At 42.3% G+C, this 19,261-nt stretch overlaps 1 protein-coding gene across 2 annotated transcripts in view; it reads left to right on the forward strand.

Moving 5' to 3' along the window:
• GALNT13 (polypeptide N-acetylgalactosaminyltransferase 13) overlaps positions 1 to 19,261 on the forward strand; it is a 164,043-nt gene that overhangs the window by 121,657 nt on the left and 23,125 nt on the right. For both annotated transcript variants that reach the window (XM_082198423.1, XM_082198422.1), the window contains exons 9-11: positions 6,436 to 6,575; positions 14,480 to 14,578; positions 16,793 to 16,927. In XM_082198423.1, the coding sequence (XP_082054549.1) occupies positions 6,436 to 6,575; positions 14,480 to 14,578; positions 16,793 to 16,927 (374 nt within the window). The remainder of the gene's footprint in view (positions 1 to 6,435; positions 6,576 to 14,479; positions 14,579 to 16,792; positions 16,928 to 19,261) is intronic.

Genomic DNA, 19,261 nt, shown 5'->3' on the forward strand with positions numbered 1-19,261 from the left:
CCTGACATTCAGGAGACATCTTAAGGCAGCCCTGTTCAGGGAAGTTTTTAACGTGTGATATTTTATTGTATTTTTGGTTTTTATGGAAGCCGCCCAGAGTGGATGGGGAGGCCCAGCCAGATGGGCGGGGTATAAATAATAAATTATTATTATTATTACAAGAACTGAAACAAAACCATTTTTTGAAATTTGCACTTCTTTAAATTTTGCAATCCAGCTCTCTACCCAGGTAATGTGTACAGAAGTACATATGTGACTTAACTTGCACATATTAATGAAATTAACATACAAAAATGTCTTATATTACTTTGCAAAAATGTGCATATTAGAATAAATTTGCACTAAAATGCTGGTAATTTTTTCTGGGATTTTTTTTATATAAGAAATGCTTTTGTGGAAATGTGGATAACTGAAGTTAAGATTGAAAAAAGCACATGAGAGAAACTGAAACTGACAGATTTACCCATCCTTGTTGCAGGCCTGGCTTTGTGCTAAAAAAATGGCACTTTGTCACAGTTGCTTGGATTAACTGCAGAAAATGACAGAACACAGTATTTTACATTATGAGGAAAAGCTCAGACTGTCAGAAATTGAGAGGGATGCTATTGCCCTGTTTTTACTTCTTTCTAAAGGCTTTTATAATTTACAAATCAAAATGATTATATATGGTGTTGGAAGTGATAAACGTAGAGGTTGTGATAGTGGGTTTCTTGGGGAGAGGCTTACAAAATTTATTGTTACATGCAAGTTGTGAGGTTCCAGGAGGTTACCCAGAGTTAATGTTTCCTTTGGAAATGCGGCACAGCACAGACGGTGGTGTCTCTATGCTATATGGTCTATTTACACATGTATACAACCCAAACCCAGGACGGAACAGTTCAAAGCATTAACACTCCAAAAAGGTTCATGCTTCTCTCATAACTGTAGCCTGGGATCTGAAAAGACCTCAATCCTCGCTCTGACCCTCCTTCCAGCTTGCCGCTTACAGGCCCGAAACCCTTTCCCCAAGAATACGCCACAGCAAATTTTAATCCTAAAAACTCCAAACTCTTTTTGTCTCTGCCCACTTGGGCTCCACCCATTTGTGTCTGGCACAGAGTCCCCACTTTCTTAATGGCTCATTGCCTTGCCTTTGTTAGATTAATGACTCATACTTCACAGCCATTATCAGGCTGGCCTGGCTATTCCAGCAATTGAATCCCTACTGGATCTGGAAATTCAGGGGTTTTAATTAAATTCTAACCCTTTACTGGTTCCAGGAATTTAGGGGAGTCTTTCCTCACATAAACAGGGGGGAACACAATACATCAGTCAACACATGATAATTAACCATATGCCTCAGATGTGTGCTTACCCTGTACGAGAAACCAGGCTTTTAGCATTACAGCTCCTGTTCCCTGAGATCAATTATCCGCCACAGTCAGGCATCTGCTGTCATGATATTTAGGCACCTACTGAATACCTTTTCGTCATTGTTGTTGTTAAAAAAAACTTTCCCTGAGGTGCAGCACAATCATTTATGGAAGATCAATTTTATATTTGATTAGATGGTTTTTGTTGTTTTTAGAGTTTGCATGGATGGGTTTTTTATTGTTTTAGCATTTGCTGAATTGCGCTCAGAGCTTGTCTTTCAGCGTTTTATCCTGTTTTTACTGTGTACACAACTTTGATGGTTTTATGCCATGAAGCGGTCTATATATTAGAAGAAGAAATAGAAGAAGAAGAAGATCATCATAAAGTTAGGCAGCAGGAATGACTTCTCTGCTGCAAGTGAAAGCAGCAGCTTTGTAAATGTGGTGCCCACCCAGTGGAACACCTTCCTGTCAGATGTCAAAAAGATAACCAGTTACATGACCTTCTGTAGATATTTTTTTCCTAAGAAGAAAGAAGCAGGAGAAGAAACAGAAGTAAAAAAAAAAAATGTTTTATTGACCTGTTCGAAACAGCACCATTGGTATGGATAAAATTTTGTCTGTGTGAATGTATTAGCTTACTCCTTCCCTAAACAAAGACCCAGGAAACAGCAAGAAAGCATCAAGAGATAAGTCCTCATTTCTGCCCTGACAACAGAACAAGTTTGTAACTGGAGACAGAGCAACAGCAACTGCTCAAAGTCAGCCATAGTAATCAACGCTGCTGTACTTTATCAGACTTCTGAGAAGCATGCAAACTTTCAGCATTAACCACTTGGTGAGCTGATGGATTCCTAGTTGTTCTCTCTTAATCCCTGGACCTGTGTTAATTATCCTACTTTACACTTTCCTATCATATATTTTCTCATCCAACAAATCAACCCACCTAAGTAGGTCATCGCATTCTATAAAGAGATTTTGCATAGTAATTCTGCTTTCCAGGGCCACTTTTCATTTGACATTTTGTGGCAGAGATGGGAGACTACAGACTCGGGGACAAAATGTGGCCCTCCATATGTCTTGGTTTGACCCTCAGGACTCTTCCCAGGCCACATCCACTTCCTAGTTACAACCCTCATTGGTCCTCCTTTGCACCCACCTTAGTGGTTTTGCCTGGCTGGAACATGTCTGTGAACTCTGCTTCTTGTCTGGATGGAGGGTAGAGAGGGATGTCTTAGTGTGTATAGAAGCAAGCTTGTTCTGTAATTGTAACATTAGCATTCTTTGTCCTGCCTGTGTCTGCTTCTGACTCCAACCACCACTGGCTTGTAGCTTTCAGAAGGTTGCCTATGAGGAAATGTGACCTTTTGAACTGACAAATGTCCTGCACCCTCTCCCATAAGATATTAAGGAGGAGTGGACATGGTACTAAATACCCAGGTTTAGGGACTCTAGAACCTGGATATAGAGCTGCAGTATAAATTCTGAGTCACCCTGTAATTAGGAACTGTTCAGACTTCAAAATGTATTTGGTCATATGAACCTGAGGAGTTCCAACATGATTGAATTAACATTCTACAGCAAGGCCATCACTTATCTTATTAGTGCCTGAACCTTTCTACCCTCACCTCTCTGTCTATTTCCAAAACCGTGTCAGTTTCAGATTGTTCCTTAATAATATTAATTCTTTCCCATTGCCTCATAAATCTTGAATTAATCCCCCCCCGCGAAGATTCATATTTGAACATATTTTTCCACAATATATGCCAATAATCCAGAATCCCGCACACGTTGGCAGAGTGTGTGTTAGCCTGCTGTACCCCTGCTCCAACCCTTTTCATGACGTCTTTAGGATGTTTTGGGGCTACTTCCTTGTTTGGCGCTGTGTGCATGCGTGCAACCGTGCATCAGTCAGACACACCTAAATCAGGATTTGCTTGTTTGTTGTTGTTGAGCTTTCACTGAGGTGTTGTTTTGCTGGCATAGCAAAGGCAAACAGCAGCAGCATTGGAGAGCTCAGAGGTGACATCATAAAGTCTTCAGAGTAGCTTTGGATGTTATAATTAAGCAGCCATGCTGGATAAGCAACTGGTGTGTGTGCATATGTTTCTGTGTGTGTTCCTAGTGCAATGTGTCTGCTCTATGCTTAGATGGATGAGCCCTATCTGTTTGGATGCCCACACATTTCCATAGTGAAGTTAAGCTACTTCTCTTTTTGCACAAATCGGCTCCACCTCTTTGTGGGGATGCATTGCAGGCGAGCCACCAAGCCTCCCCCCTCAGCGTGGGGGGGGGGGTGTGGAACTGCGTCCCGCCTTATGTTGGGGAGGCCCGGGTATGCCAGTTAGCCAAGCGGCCAATCAGGTGGCTTTGGGGCGTGGCCGGGGCCGATTTAAACCACAGCGTGACGCTGAGTTGCCCCTTTTCAGCCTCGCACCGTGGATCTCCCGCCCTTTCTCAGGTTGCGCCTTTGGCCTTGCTATGGACTTCGGTTGGTCACCGTTGAGGGGCCTGGTAGGACTTTTGCCACTTGGCAAATTGGCACTGGCCACTTGGTTTTCGCCTACCTCGTAGCAATCGTCACAATTCTGTTAGGGTGGCGGTTAGGCATTGGAATAGCAGTGTGTGGGGGAAGGGAGGTGCGGCCATCACCTGCCCCTCCGTGCTCAAGGGTATTCTGTTAAAGGAATCCAGGGGTGTGGATCTCATCCGAAGCTCGGGGAGGGGCGAGGGCCATGCCATGACCCCAGTGGGAACCGAGGGGAAGCTCGAGTCGATCCACATTGGTGGGGCTCTCCCTACTGGTGATTTACCCTTACCAGGCTCCCTGCAAGGCGGGCAGGAGTCAGATAAAATCTGTTGATGCCAATGCCTAAGCCAATACTGCTCATATTCTGTAACCAATAAAGTTGTGGCCTAAATTTTGCCCATTAACATTAACCTAAAATTCTGTGTCCTTGTGTCTTTATTCTCATGGGGGTGGCTTGGGGCTTTGACACGCAATATTCAGGAAGCATGAAAAGCAGGTGTATGGGTCAGGTAGGCATCCGCTGTTGCCTATTGATTGTACTGTCTGACACTATCCAAAGCATCATTATTAATAGCATTTACAAGGCTAAATATTTGAATCTAAAATCTGCAAATGTTTGTTTATATTATGACAATAATTTTTTCTTGCGAAGAACAGTATTGAAATTTAGACAAAATCATCTGCAGAGGTTGGCATACTTATTGCACTGAATCCCCATTCACATGAGTAAGATGTGGACATTCTTGTATGTGAGTCTCTCTCTGTGTGGGTTTTGCATTCCTTGCTGGGAACAGATTTATTCTATTTGAAAATTCATCGAAAGATTTATATAGTGTTGAGTCTTGGCTTTTTGTGGGAAAACAGTTCCACCTGCTGGATGCTGTGTGTAAAAGTCAGCATTTCATTGAACGTATTTAAGCTACCAGTTAATTTCTCTTAACTAGCACCGAGGGAAAAAAACCTATTTAGTCTTACCTTTTCCACTGCTGCTGTTGTTATTTAAACAAAAACAAAAAACCCTATACTTTCAGTTTGCTTTTTGGTCTCCCCTCAAAATTTGTCTGTGCCTTGTGATCATTTAACACAGGCTTTCCAAGTAGTGACACTAGAAATCTGAAACACTGTTCCTATTGAAACCAGAAAGGCAACTGTCATCTGCTGAAAACAGTTCTGCCCACCATTTTTTTATTTTATTTTTGCAAAAAAAGCAAGTATTTCCCAAACTTTCCCCCCTGTGAACCACTTAGAAATTGCAGCAGGTCTCAACTGACCGCATAATGATATTTCTGCCTGCTGCAGCAATTGTAATGTGCTGTGATAGACGCCGTGTGGTTTTTTAAATTGTGCACTGCAGATTGCAGTATAAATAAATTATATATGCCCTTTTTCTGAAAATAAAGGGGAGTAAGTTACATTAACTATTCCTTGCACTTTGATGCCACTGAAAAGTACATTGCGAGATCGTTTTTATCAAATGCTGCTTTTTTCCATATGGCAGGCCTCCTCCTAATACATGGTTTAAACCAGTGCTCACAAGATAAGAAAAGGCCTGCGAAAAGCTGCCATCTATTCTTTGATTATATATAGGGAACAGTTATAGCAGGCTTAATGAATGTGATGGCAATTACCTGGAGGCTGCCCAAATCACCCATTCATGGTCAGTATGCCACAAGGTCAACTCTAAAGGGCTCTTAGCCATACACATGCAGCTTCTACACTGTATTGTGGATAGCATCTAGCATTGGTGGTGTGTAGCATGTTGCACAGGTCAAGAGCCCTTGAAATTGTACAGCTGTTGTTAAGGTGATAACAGCCTTCATGCATCTGCAGCTATCTTTCAGTCATGCATGCTCCTTGCATCTTTGTTTACTGACCTAACAGTATGAGACTAGCAACCATGTGCATATATACTTTTCCAATTTCCATCACAATTTTTTTTTCTCCCCTTAGCTCAGCTAGTCTACAGTTGTATCTGCCATACTTTCATTTTTCATCAGGGTCCACAAGCTGTCAGAAGACTGATCTGGTGAAACGTACATAAATGTAAAAAGAACTGATTCATTTATGCTAACAACACCTGATGGTGTAAAGGCTACAATAATTGCCTGTCTATGCTGGTACCATCACTTCTGTAACACTTTTCCAGATAAGAAATTAAACAATACTGGCAACTGCAGTGCAAATGTGCATGTAGGCAAAGTTTTTTTAAAGTCTTTTTTAAGATAGCAGGCTAGTTAGTAATCTCTTCTCCATTTCATGACACTTTAGTGTTGCAGCAGATACAGGCAATTGTTTCTCCCCCAACAAATGGGGAATTCAATCTATAATGTAATATATTCAATCTATAAATAAAACATTTGTTTATGAAGTGCCTGTCTGAAAGTTATGCATTTACAATAACAAAAATAGGGAAACGGAGGTAGGTAAATTGGGAATATCATTAGTGTACTGTAAGCTTTTTTAAAAATGTAATTAACTACTCATTGTCATTGGGGATGGTTTAAAAGAATATGAATATTAATTACTATTTTTCCTCTGAATTTCTTTTTACAGGAGTTGTCAAAGTGGATTATGGAGACGTATCAGTCAGAAAAGCATTGAGAGAGAACTTAAAATGCAAGCCGTTTTCATGGTACCTAGAAAATGTCTATCCAGACTCCCAGATTCCCCGACGATATTACTCCCTTGGAGAGGTATGAATTATTTATTTTGCACAAGGATGGTCTTTGGTTGTTGTTGTTTTTTAAAAAATATCATCTGAAATGAGCCCAGGGCTTTTTAATTGTTCCCTGTGCAGCCCTTGACACTTTAAATGTTATACATTTAGGTAACTTTTAAGTAACATTTTCTGAAATTATGTTAACATTTTGTTTTTCATGTGATGAGGGAGAAGAAGGTGTACTGTGTGAGCTCTAACTCCACTATCAATATCAGTGTTGCTCTTCACAAGTTGGAGGAGTACCGTATTTTTCACTCTATAGGACGCACTTTTCCCCCTTCAAAAATGAAGGGGAAATGTGTGTGCGTCCTATGGAGTGAAGATGCCATAGCCCCACGACCCTCTCCCGGCTGGAGAGGTGACGCGCGGCTATGGCAGGAGCCTCTATAGCCGCGCGTCACCTCTCCAGCCGGGAGAGCGCACGCGGGGCTAAAGCAGCCCCCCATGACCCTCTCCCGGCTGGAGAGGTGATGCGCGGCTATGGCAGGAGCCTCTTTAGCCACGTGTCACCTCTCCAGCCGGGAGAGCGCGTGCGGGGCTAAAGAAGCCATAGCCCTGTGACCCTCTCCCAGCTGGAGAAGTGACGTGCGACTATGGCAGCAGCCTCTCCGCTGCGCCTTTCCGCTGCTCCTTGACCTGCTCTTTGGGGCTGGTGGTGGGCTTCCCCCCGCCAACCCCAAAGAGCAGGTCGAAAGGAACCTGAAGCCTGGAGAGCAAGAGGGGTCGGTGTGCACCGACCTCTCTCGCTCTCCAGGCTTCCAAGGTAGCCGCCTGAACGCACCTTAAACGGCACCTTGTTTTAGAGCGGGAAAACAAGAGGGGAAAAATTCTCCCTCTCTCTGTGCAGTACCTCCTGCCGCTTCGCTGAAGGGGCGCTGGGCAGAGAGGGGGAGATTTTTTTTTCTTGTTCTCCCCCCTCTAAAACAAGGTGCGTCCTATTGTCCAGTGTGTCCTATGCTGCGAAAAATACGGTAACTTCTGAAGCTGTGTGTAGGTGCTTTGTGTAATTTGGAGGCCTGGGAAATCAAGGTTTTAATGTTTGAAAGGGGTCTCCACACATTGAAAATGTTCTTCATTGTAGAATTTATCCTTCCAACTCCTGGATGGTGTGGAGGCCAGGGCAGAGCTAGTGTGCTTATCCTCACTCTCTCTCTCATTGCACGAGAGGATTAGAGCTAAATCTCCCAGTTCATCCTAGAGTGTCTCATGCCTGAGGCCTCTCCTCAGTCCTTCCTCCTGCCACACATAAAGTTTGAGAAAGGCGAACAGGAGGAGAAATTGCAGGTGACTTGAAGGATTGTATCCCCCCTCCCCCCCCAAAAAAACCCTTCACTTTCTTGATTCTTCACAATACAAAAACCTAAACAAAGATGGTTGTCCAGTATCATGATTTGCATTGCATATGTACTGTAACTTTTAAAAAAGGAATGCTTTCATTTCTGCTTTAGACAAATCAATTGCTTAGACGCCTCTCCAAAGATCTGTGTGCGTTGTGAGTCATGGGAAATCATTTCCATGTTCACTGACATGAGATCTCCTCTGAATTTGGCTAAAACTTTTGAAACCTGCTTTCAAGTGTCCCACCCCACCCCATCCCACCCTGGAACCAGAATTTAGAGATATGGTGCAGTCCAAATTGTCAGATAATTTGCTACTGTAATCTTCCCTTGTCTTTCATCTCGCTTAATTCTTAAATGCTGTACATTTTTTTGTTTGAAACATCTGGCAGTGATGTATTTAAAAAGTGGAGGGGGAGGGGTTGCATTTGCTTTACAAATGACATTCATCTCCACTTTTAGAATTATAAATTACAATGCCAGATCAGGTTTCACTCCAAGGCTTGTCAGTCGAAACCAGGTTTAGAGAAAGAAACCTAATAATAATTCTGGGACATTTTTTAAACGGCACACTTAATAGGCATGAAATAATGAGAGTTTTGCCACGTAACTGACAGTTCAGGGAAACTAAGGTAAGTGAAGTTATGAAACAATAATTAAAAACACATTATTTTCACCAATAAGTGCTAGGTTTCTATGGAAACAAGAGGAGAATTTCAAGCAGCAGCTGTGAAATAAATATTGCTTGTCAGTTTCAGCTTCTAGCTGTCCACTGAGCTTATGAGGACACCCCACCCCCCAGACTCCTGCAGACAGAGCTATGAGGTTTGTCGCAGGGATAGGAAACCAGGTGTTTTTGGATTCCAGCCAGCTCTAGCAACAGCAGGAGATTCCAGCAACACTTGGAGGCCCACAGGTTCCCCATCCCAGCTGTACAGGGAATAGCAATAGTAACTGTTGCAACAGCAGGATTTTATTTTTTTTAAGAAAGTGGAGAGAAACAAGTTTGATGAAAAAGCCAAGTCTAAACTTAAAATACAGCAATACAGTGGTACCTTAGGTTACAAATGCTTCAGGTTACAGACTCCGCTAACCCGGAAGTAGTACTTCGGGTTAAGAACTTTACCTCAGGATGAGAACAGAAATCGCGTGGTGGCAGCGCAGCGGCAGCAGGAGGCCCCATTAGTTAAAGTGGTGCCTCAGGTTAAGAACAGTTTCAGGTTAAGAACAGACCTCCGGAACAAATTAAGTTCGTAACCAGAAGCACAACAGTATAACAGTTATGCAGAAATATGCAGTGTGCTAAGCATGTCTGTTTACAGAGACGTGGGTGGCACTGTGGGTAAAACCTCAGCGCCTAGGGCTTGCCGATCGCATGGTCGGCGGTTCGAATCCCCGTGGTGGGGTGAGCTCCCGTCCTTCGGTCCCAGCTCCTGCCCACCTAGCAGTTCAAAAGTACCCCTAAGTGCAAGTAGATAAATAGGTACCGCTTTATAGCGGGAAGGTAAACGGCGTTTCCGTGTGCTGTGCTGGTGCTGGCTCGCCAGAGCAGCTTCGTCACGCTGGCCACGAGACCTGGAAGTGTCTCCGGACAGCGCTGGCCCCCGGCCTCTTAAGTGAGATGGGCGCACAACCCTAGAGTCGGACACGACTGGCCCTTTACCTTTACCTTTAAGCATGTCTGTTTAGAAGTAAGCCTAAGCTTAGGCCACATGACCCGGAAGCTGTCTGTGGACAAACGCCGGCTCCCTCGGCCAGTAAAGCGAGATAAGCGAGATGAGTGCCGCAACCCCAGAGTCGGTCACGACTGGACCTAATGGTCAGGGGTCCCTTTACCTTTAAGCATGTCTGTTTAGAAGTAAGCCTAAGCAAGTGTGTTTAGGGTTGCAGCATTCATTGATTTAGTCTGTTTGTCATGTAAAACAAACAAACAAACTCACTGCACTAAAGACCTCCAGGAACAGAGAAGCACTCTCTGAGGATTATATTCATAGAATCATAGAGTTGGAAGGGACCATGAGGGTCATCTAGTCATGCTCTACCAACTTTATAAAAGCCAATGGTTATTTGGATCTTTTTTCCTGCAGTGAGCAGAACCCATGGCTCCCTTGTAAAGCAGAGAACAGGAGTGAAGAAAATCATGACATTCCTTACTTCACAAAGCTTAAAATTAGTGGGTACACAATGTATAATGTCTGTTATTACAAACTAGAGACTTCTGTTGTTCACGTCAGCATTTATTTATTTTTCCCTTTCCCTTCTTTTTTATTTGCTTTCTTTTCTTTACTTGCTACTTATGAAAATTAAAATGAAATTTTAAGCTTTATTACGACTTTCTGCCATAATGAGGACTGAGCATCCTTGGTAGGCAGGGAATGCTGATTGGTTGTTTGAGATAGAAGTAAAACCATGGGAGAAGGAATGGGATGAGCAGCAGGTTTGTTTGGTTTTTTTGTTATTTTGCCTAGCTTATGTATCTGTGTATTTGTTTATCAAAAGCCACTGAGGGGGTCTAGCAGATGTAAATCACCCACCAAATTGAGCAAGGCTATTTCCACCTAAAATCAGATTTAAATAGATCTAGATCAGGGGTAGCCAATGCGTTGCCTTCTAGATCTTGTTGGACTCCAGGTCCATTAATCCCCAACAAGCCTAGCTAATTGTCAAACCATGGGAGTTGTAGTCTAAAAACTTATGGGGAAAACCACATTGGCTACCTCTGACCTAGATAATTCCTATCATCCAGGGGAAAAACCTGGAACTACCCTGACTTTGAGCACCTTGAGGAATATTAGAGACTGGCTAGATTCGCCACCCCCTCCCCCAATACAATGAGACTAAGGGAACTTTCACTACTACCTCTTTCAGACTTGCTAGGGCTACAACTACCTGCAAGAAGGCATCTACCACTCCAACTGCTCACTCAGCTAGTCTTCCCCTGGCACCTCTTATTAGCAAGGAAGTGGAAGGTCTTAGTCCCATCTTTCCAAGAAATATGTCCACGTTCTTAGGCTCCACAAGTTGAAACATTTCCAATATAGCTGCATAAGCAGCTGCCAAAGGTACATCTGCTAACACTGCTCAAATTACAGCATCCAAGTTGGAACGGATACAGTCAACTTTATCCACAAATTATCTAGCAAATTAGTCTCAACAGGCCACTGGGCAGTCCTCCTTTCCATCCTGAAGGCCAAGATGTTTAAGCCCTCAGACTACTCCGAACTGCTCAGCTGACTGACTTTCGAGCAGTTGTAATGGAAAGTAACATTTCTATACCATAATTTGGAGTAGGCTCTAAACTGAGTTCTAGTTGTGTCCCATTGGATTAACTGCAAGTCTTCTCCCACCAGTGCTCTTCCTTGTGAACCATGCTGTTTCACTGCTGTCAGTTTCTCAAACAACCAAGGAGCTAAATTCACTCCACGATCAGGTAAAAGGATGTTCACAGGAGCAATCTTGAAAACTGCCTGGACCATTTCCCCATTTCTGAGGTCATATGGGGCTCAACAGGATTACTAGCCTGAGTGACAGGGAAATCCCGAGAGTCATGGGCAATATTTTGGCTCTATTAGTCTTCTGAGATGGACCGTCTTCATGGTATTCTCACTCCACAAAGGTCTAGGGTACTGGGAAGCCTAAAGCTGACCAGGTAAGCACGCCTTAGGAAAAGACCCCACCGGAAACAGCTGTTTTAGGTAGATAGTGGTGGGCTCTTTCTCCAGGCTGCTGATCTCTCCCCAAATATTTTAGTGAGCAAGTGTTCAAGTTCTCCAGGACTCTTCATCGTGCTTTATATGAAGCAAAGTCAGAGGCAGGGAGTGAGAAGTAAAAAAATAGCTGTCTTGACGTTGAAGCCACAAAATCTATGTTTAAGACAGACTTAAGATTGATAATTATTAGAGTATTACTTTGTTTATCTAACATATTTTTTTCTCTTCACCATAAAATATATGCTAAGCAAAACTTAATATAAGATTGGTCTCATTCTCTCTCCTGGCAGTTTCCTTCTGATAAAACCTCCTTGAAATGCTAACTATAGCTGACAGGCATAATAATAAAGACTAATATAGCACAGTCTTAGGCCACCCTCTGTCAAATGCTGCTTCATCAACACATTTTTTGCTATTTTGGGGGATGCTGGTCCAGCGATCTTAGATCATAAAAACAAAATTATCCTATAAGTAGAATGCAACTTGGCATAAATTATGGCAGTAATATTGTGCGTCTTTATCATAACCGTTTTCCTGTCCAACAGATCGTAAGCTGGCTTCGCTTTTTCATATCTGCTTCCAATTTCCCTTTATCAAATTATAAAAAATAAATATTCTTTTTATCTCCACCTATTTTACTCTGGAACTAAAAATCTGGCTATATTTAGTGTCTAATTATTTTTCCTCTGGAATCCAATAATTCAGATGTCCCCTGGTTTACTTTATAATCATACCAAATGATTCCAGCTAAGAAAAAGAAATAACCAACTCCTGACAGGATTTAAGTGAATAGGAATGGGTTAGAAAAAAGTGAGGGCTTACATTGTCTACATAAAATCAATTTTAAATTCTGTCATTCAATCCTTCTGAATTCCAATTAGATCCCCCCCCTATTATTATTGAAGGTTCAGTCGCTTTGCAAATAATAAGTGGAAAGGGGAGCATTACTTTCGGTATCCTCTGTAGAATCAACATGGAAATACTGCTGGAGGAGCCTTTTGGACCATGTATGTGTGCTGGCACAGCTTCTAAAGAAACAGTCAGAAGAGAAAGCAGCTAAGAGGAGCCTTGCATGCGTATCTCTTTATTCTTCCACATCCTAGTGTACACTGTTCAAAAGGTCCTATGTCACACCTCCAACCACTCCATGGATAATACAAGACAAAGTCTAGCTAGTTATGTCTTTTGAACCCAGCTTGTGGTTTATTTATCTCCAAAAAAGCAAACACTGAGTGGTTACAATGGTTTGTTTTTCACTTTCTGCTTCTGCTTTGTTTGAGGAAAATAAACCATGAGCCCAGGTTCCAACCATGGCAAGGGAGGAACTCCTTAGCAGTGTGCGCCAACTCTTTTTCTTGTTCCCATTAAGCCATAGTTTGAGTATACCACTGTCTGATATATGAACTGGGTTACTGGCACCTCCTGAGGATCTCAGAATTGGGAGGTGGCAATCATTATGTACATCAACTGGGTGAAAAGAGATTTCCATGTGGCAACATTCCTTAATGTTTAATAGATTCATTAATTAGATCCAAAACTAATTAATCAATTCATAACATTTTAATTAACTTAAAAGGTGTTCCTAATTAATTAAGAGTGCTTTCATCTCACTCTTCATTATATGATTGCAGGGCAGGATGCCGTGGAATTAAAACACATTAAAAAAAGCATACCAATGCAATCAAAGGAGCAGATAAAACACAGCAAATTTTTTTAAACTGCCAATTTCTACCGATATAGAACCCATAGCCTCCCTATTTGCTGTAGCACCCAACACTAATATCTAGCAAAGGCCTAGGCAAACAGAAATAACATAGGCTGTGGAACCAGTTGTGCTTTCCTGGGAAGGACATTCTGTCACTGGGGGGCCACTGTGCAGAAAACACAGTCCTGGGTCACACATCATTGGATCACTGACTTTTTATGCTGAAAAACATTCTTTTTAAAGTACTTACAAATACTGTAGCTAGATGGCATCATCTTCAGAGCATTCTCTCATCTTCAGAGAGGAGAGGGGATGCCTTTTCTAAGACAGTATCTGTTATAACAAATTCATGCCTTATCTAAAAACAAGGTGTCATTTTTTTCTTTCTTTCACAATATTCTCCCCACTTGAGGGAACACGGGTGGTGCTGTGGTCTAAACCACTGAGCCACTTGGGCTTGCCGATTGGAAGGTCGGTGGTTCGAATCCCCATGACGGGGTGAGCTCCCATTGCTCTGTCCCAGCTCCTGCCAACCTAGCAGTTTGAAAGCACGCCAGTGTAAGTAGATAAATAGGTACTGCTGCGGCGGGAAAGTAAATGGTGTTTCCGTGCACTCTGGTTTCCATCACGGTGTTCTGTTGCACCAGAAGCGGTTTAGTCACGCTGGCCACATGACCCAGTTTGTCTGTGGACAAACACCAGCTCCCACAGCCTAAAAAAAAGATGAGTGCCGCACCTCATAGTCACCTTTGACTGGACTTAACCATCCAGAGTCCTTTACCTTTTTTACCCCACTTGGAAATTTATGCAGCTATAATTTAATGAATTTAACAAATTAGTTGTTTAATCGACTAACATCCACACTGTTAATTGCCTAGGACTATGGTCCTAATCTATAAGGAGTTTACTTACTAAAGAATAAATCACATTGAGCTCAGAGGTACGGTACTTACCTTCAAGTAAATATTTTTTTAGTATTGTGCTGTCAGGTTTCTATAATCTGATGCTGTTCCTAATCTTAAATAATTTTCTTCTTTTTTTCAGTGACATGTGGATTGTTATTTATTTAATTATTTTAAGCAATCTTTCAACAATTTTTACCCTTTGTTTGTGTTTTTACCCCTAGATCAGAAATGTTGAGACGAACCAGTGCTTAGATAACATGGGACGCAAGGAAAATGAAAAAGTTGGCATATTCAACTGCCACGGTATGGGAGGAAACCAGGTAAAAATGAAGCTCACTTTACCTTCAAAACAATTTTTGGGGAATTTTTTTTTAAAGACTGAGCACATTGTAACAATTGTGAAATCAAGCCAGTACACACATTACTCTTTCCACATTTTCCAGTGGAAAATGTGTCTGGATGGCTTTGAAAGGGGTGGTTACACCAGTAAAAGACAGGCACGACTATAATAATAATAATTTATTATTTATACTCTGCCCATCTGGCTGGGTTTCCCCAGCCACTCTGGGCGGCTTCCAACAGAATATTAAAATACAATAATCTATTAAACATTAAAAGCTTCCCTAAACAGGACTGCCTTCAGATGTCTTCTAAAATCTGGTAGTTGTTGTTCTCTTTGACATCTGGTGGGAGGGCGTTCCACAGGGCGGGTGCCACTACCGAGAAGGCCCTCTGCCTGGTTCCCTGTAACTTGGCTTCCCGCAGCGAGGGAACTGCCAGAAGGCCCTCAGCACTGAACCTCAGTATCCGGGCAGAACGATGGGGGTGGAGACTATCAATGCTTGCTAGCTGTGCTGGTATGTACTGCCTCCAGTATCAGAGGTCGTATGCCCATCCTCTTCTGCTTCACTCTACCTGCCAAAAGGCAGGAGAAGGTGTACAGCCACAGCCTCTTGCTCAGTTAGGCAACACCTCTGAGCATGCCCAGCCAAGTGACCTGCAGAAAAACTCATTGGCACCTCCTGGAGAAACCACTGCTTCCCTGCTGTGGCTTCCTTCCTTCCTTCCAGGAGCAGCAAAGGCCTTGAAATGTTTGGAGCATATATCTATCTATCTGAGGGGAAGAAAGACAGACAGGAGTCCTATTTACATGTTTTTATTCCTGTCATTCAGCAGTACAGAGAAAATGTGTCTGTACTCTCCAGACTCCAGCAGTAGAGTCTCAACTCCACCCCTGTACTTCCAGTACAGGTCAGATGACACTCTGAGCTAACATCCGGTGCTCAGTACAGAGAATGGACTGCCCCTTTTTCCCACCAGTACAGTTCCAGACAACAACATCCTGTTTTGCATTCCAGCCACCTGCTGCTGGCTTTTGCATTGATGCTTTTTCCTGACATAGAGGTCCTCTTATTGCTGGACCTTATAACTTGCTTAGAAATCCAAAAAAAGATGAGGCTGGAATTGTAACATTCAGCACTGTGTTTGCCATTCTAAAATCAGTTGCCAGTTGCCAATGTAATGTTGCACATGTGTATTTTGGGTTTAACCATATGTAAAAATGCCTTGCGAAAAGCTCTAGGGCATTGTATCTAAATATTAGAACATGTGGAAGTAAAGCATGCTTGAATCTGCTTTTAGTAATCTTTTCCCCTTTTAAAACACCCTAATTGGTAACTTAGTATGATTTGCATGCATTCCCTAATTGGTAATGCAATCAAGTTCAATTTGCATGCTTTGCCAAAGGCTTTCAACAATTAATTGGCGAAAGGTTGCTTTCAACAATTAAGAGAAACCACTTTTCCTGTAGATTTCATTAGAATACTTTAAATCAATTGGGAGGTGAATTCTAAGTAATTGGGAGTCTTGTAAATAATTAAAATAGCTGCCACATAGGTTGCTTTAATTTGTCTTCATTGTTTTTCTGACCTGGGACTACCTTAATCCCATCTGGCAGTGTGGAATTCATAACTTTTCCTCCCTTGTATGCATATTTTTCACCTTCTCTCTTATCTTCCCCTCACCCCCTTTCTCCCTAAAGAACAAAGAACAGAAGGCTGTGGTGATATTGCTACCAGGATTCAGTGTAGTGCTAAGCCTAATGTTCCATCAGTGCAACAGATTATTATTATTGTGTTGTTGTTGTTGTTGTTATTAATTTCCACATTATAATGTGTGCATTTTATTTAAAAAGGGGGCACGAAGCAGTCACAATTTAAGTACTTAAAAACCCACATTTCCTGAAGCCAGTGACACTTCAAAAGCAGAGCATGATAACCTTTGGCGCTCCAGATATTGCTGAACTACAACTCCCATAATCCCTAATCAGTGGCCATACTGACTGGGGCTCAGGAGGGTGCAGAACAGAATGCAGAAGTGGCTTCAGAAACAGCATTAAGAAGATGAAAATGGGACTCTGTAATTGCACAGTGTGAAAAGGATAGGGTGTTATTGTGGGGTGAGAGTGGGGCAGGAAGTCCCCTAGTAATACAGACTTTTTTAAAAAAAATAATGCCAGTACCTATCTCTTCCAGGTATTTTCATACACGGCTGACAAGGAGATTCGTACAGATGATTTGTGTTTGGATGTGTCTAGACTCAATGGTCCTGTGATCATGTTAAAGTGCCACCACATGAGAGGAAACCAACTTTGGGAGTATGATGCTGAGGTATTTATTCAAACACAGAAGGAAACCAAACGTACTGTTACTAATCATGTTCAACTTTTATCGCCAGGGTCTCAGACAAACAGGCAAAACCTGTCACATGTCCTAGAATTAACCCTTTAAGCTAAAGTTGTGTTGCTGCTTTCAGTTTGGCAAAAAATCTTTTGGCCGTGGCTGGGCTTGGTGTTTCCTGTAATTTGTCCACAGACCTATGAGCCTTTCAACTTTATTCAGAATATCTAGGGAAAACACTCACCACCCCACCACTGACTTTTAACTCCCGATGTCACACTAACTTGAAATCTTCCAGGATACATCTAACACAGTTAAGTGTGGTGAGGAGGTATATATTGGTTGAGTATGTGCATACGAAGTCCAAGGTATGTGTGTGCATATATGTACATATGCACGCACACATTATGGTAAAATTAGTAGGGCTTGGTAGGCCAGTTGTGCAGGTCATGTGATCAAAGAAAGCAACGAGAAATGTTTATGCATTTGCAGGTATACATAAAACAGTAAATTAAGTGGCAATGCTGTGTTAGAAGGGAGAAGAGCTGATTCTCAGTTAGCTAAGTTTGTGGCTTTGGTCAGGAACATTTTCTTCTGGCATGAAGTTTTCAGTCCTTTTTCCAACTTCAGATCCAGATCCAGAAACTGTAACTTAGGATTTCATTCATTCACACACACACATATACACATTCACACACACACACGAGAGCTCAAATTGTGTTTGGAGTCCGGGTTGTAACCAGGGGCTGGTTAGGTTGGATCCCGCCAAGGGCTCAGAGTAGCTAGGAGCCTGCACATCTGTGCACTATTAGAATTGTTCACTGGCAGAGCATGAAAGACAATGAAAAGCAAACTTTTGAGTTTCTGGTCCGGGGGGTGTTGATACAGCTCCTTGCCACGGGTGCAAGAGACCTTAGGTCCATCTCTGTTTGGAGTGCCTTCTGTAGACCCACCCACTATCCCAGCTGCCTCCTCTCCTGATCGTCAAGTGTTCATCATGAAGCTCTGCAGGGCAATTCCAACCAGGGTTCCCAGTTGCAGGGAGAATTCTAACTCTGATCAGCTGAATGCAGTTAGAATCCCCCTTTCGAACCTTGGTGCAAAATACATAAAGGCTAGGAAATAAGACAACATACTAGGGAACTTGGGGTGGGATTTTCCACCTTCCTATTTCTAGCCTACACACACTGTTTTGAATGCCTAAAGAGAGATAATTTATCATTGTAATGTTTTCTTTGTTGGGCTCAACTATTCAGAAACTACATCAGAAGTGGATCTTAGTGCTCCCATCTTTTAATGGCAGTGAGTCACTAGGTATAAATTATACCAGTGCCCCAGGGTCTATTATAGTCTTCTTATAACTTTGGGGACTGTGGAAGACCGTGCTTTTGACTTACTATGAATGGCCCCAAGCCTTCCTATGTACAAGACTGACATTTCTCCTACATTTCACGACAAGCTCTTAAATTGACTGAAGGCACCATTTGGGCTATATCTTTCATATACCCACATGATGAGATTGCAAATAGAAGTGTTTTCAGCAGCTGGTGCTAGAGAATGACTGAACTGCAAGCTTGAGTGCAGAAGGAATGGGGAGGGGGGAGGGATACACTTTCTAGTTCACCTTGAAAATAGATTTATATAGTAATTTTTGAAACTTATAATTTCTGCAGTAATCTGCTTCCCAACATGCCAATAATATACAAGCCCTCACTCATTATTCCAAGGCTGCTTTCATTCTTGGGGAATGATATACAGGACGATAAAATATGCAGTACCGTAAATTACTGTGACTCGATCCATGATTGTACATCCATAAATACTGCTGCGGTAGAATATTTGGGATGCAAAAAGAGAAGATGATGATAGAGCTTCATCATTGTAAGAAGGCATATTATAAGAAGTATATGGGTATTGGAAAGCTGTAGAACTAGTCAGAGCAGTGCAAGTCATTATTTTGCAAATACTTGAATGTAGCTTGTTAGGAAAATATTTAGCAATTGAATGTACTCACTGAACTAGTTCACCCAAGTGTATTTTGCACTTGACAATGATAGCATCAGATGGTAGTGTTTGTGTGTGGGGGCACAGACCATTTGCAGATTGAATTCATATGAAAGTTGCCACGGCCACAGAGGAACATTTCATTCAACCAGCACCTGTACAGTGGTACCTCGGGTTAAGTACTTAATTCATTCCGGAGGTCCGTACTTAACCTGAAACTGTTCTTAACCTGAAGCACCACTTTAGCTAATGGGGCCTCCCGCTGCTGCTGCGCCGCCAGAGCACGATTTCTGTTCTCATCCTGAAGCAAAGTTCTTAACC

Source organism: Podarcis vaucheri, assembly GCF_965113315.1.
Source record: "Podarcis vaucheri genome assembly, chromosome: 1".
In the NCBI taxonomy this organism is placed as follows: Eukaryota; Metazoa; Chordata; class Lepidosauria; order Squamata; family Lacertidae; genus Podarcis; species Podarcis vaucheri.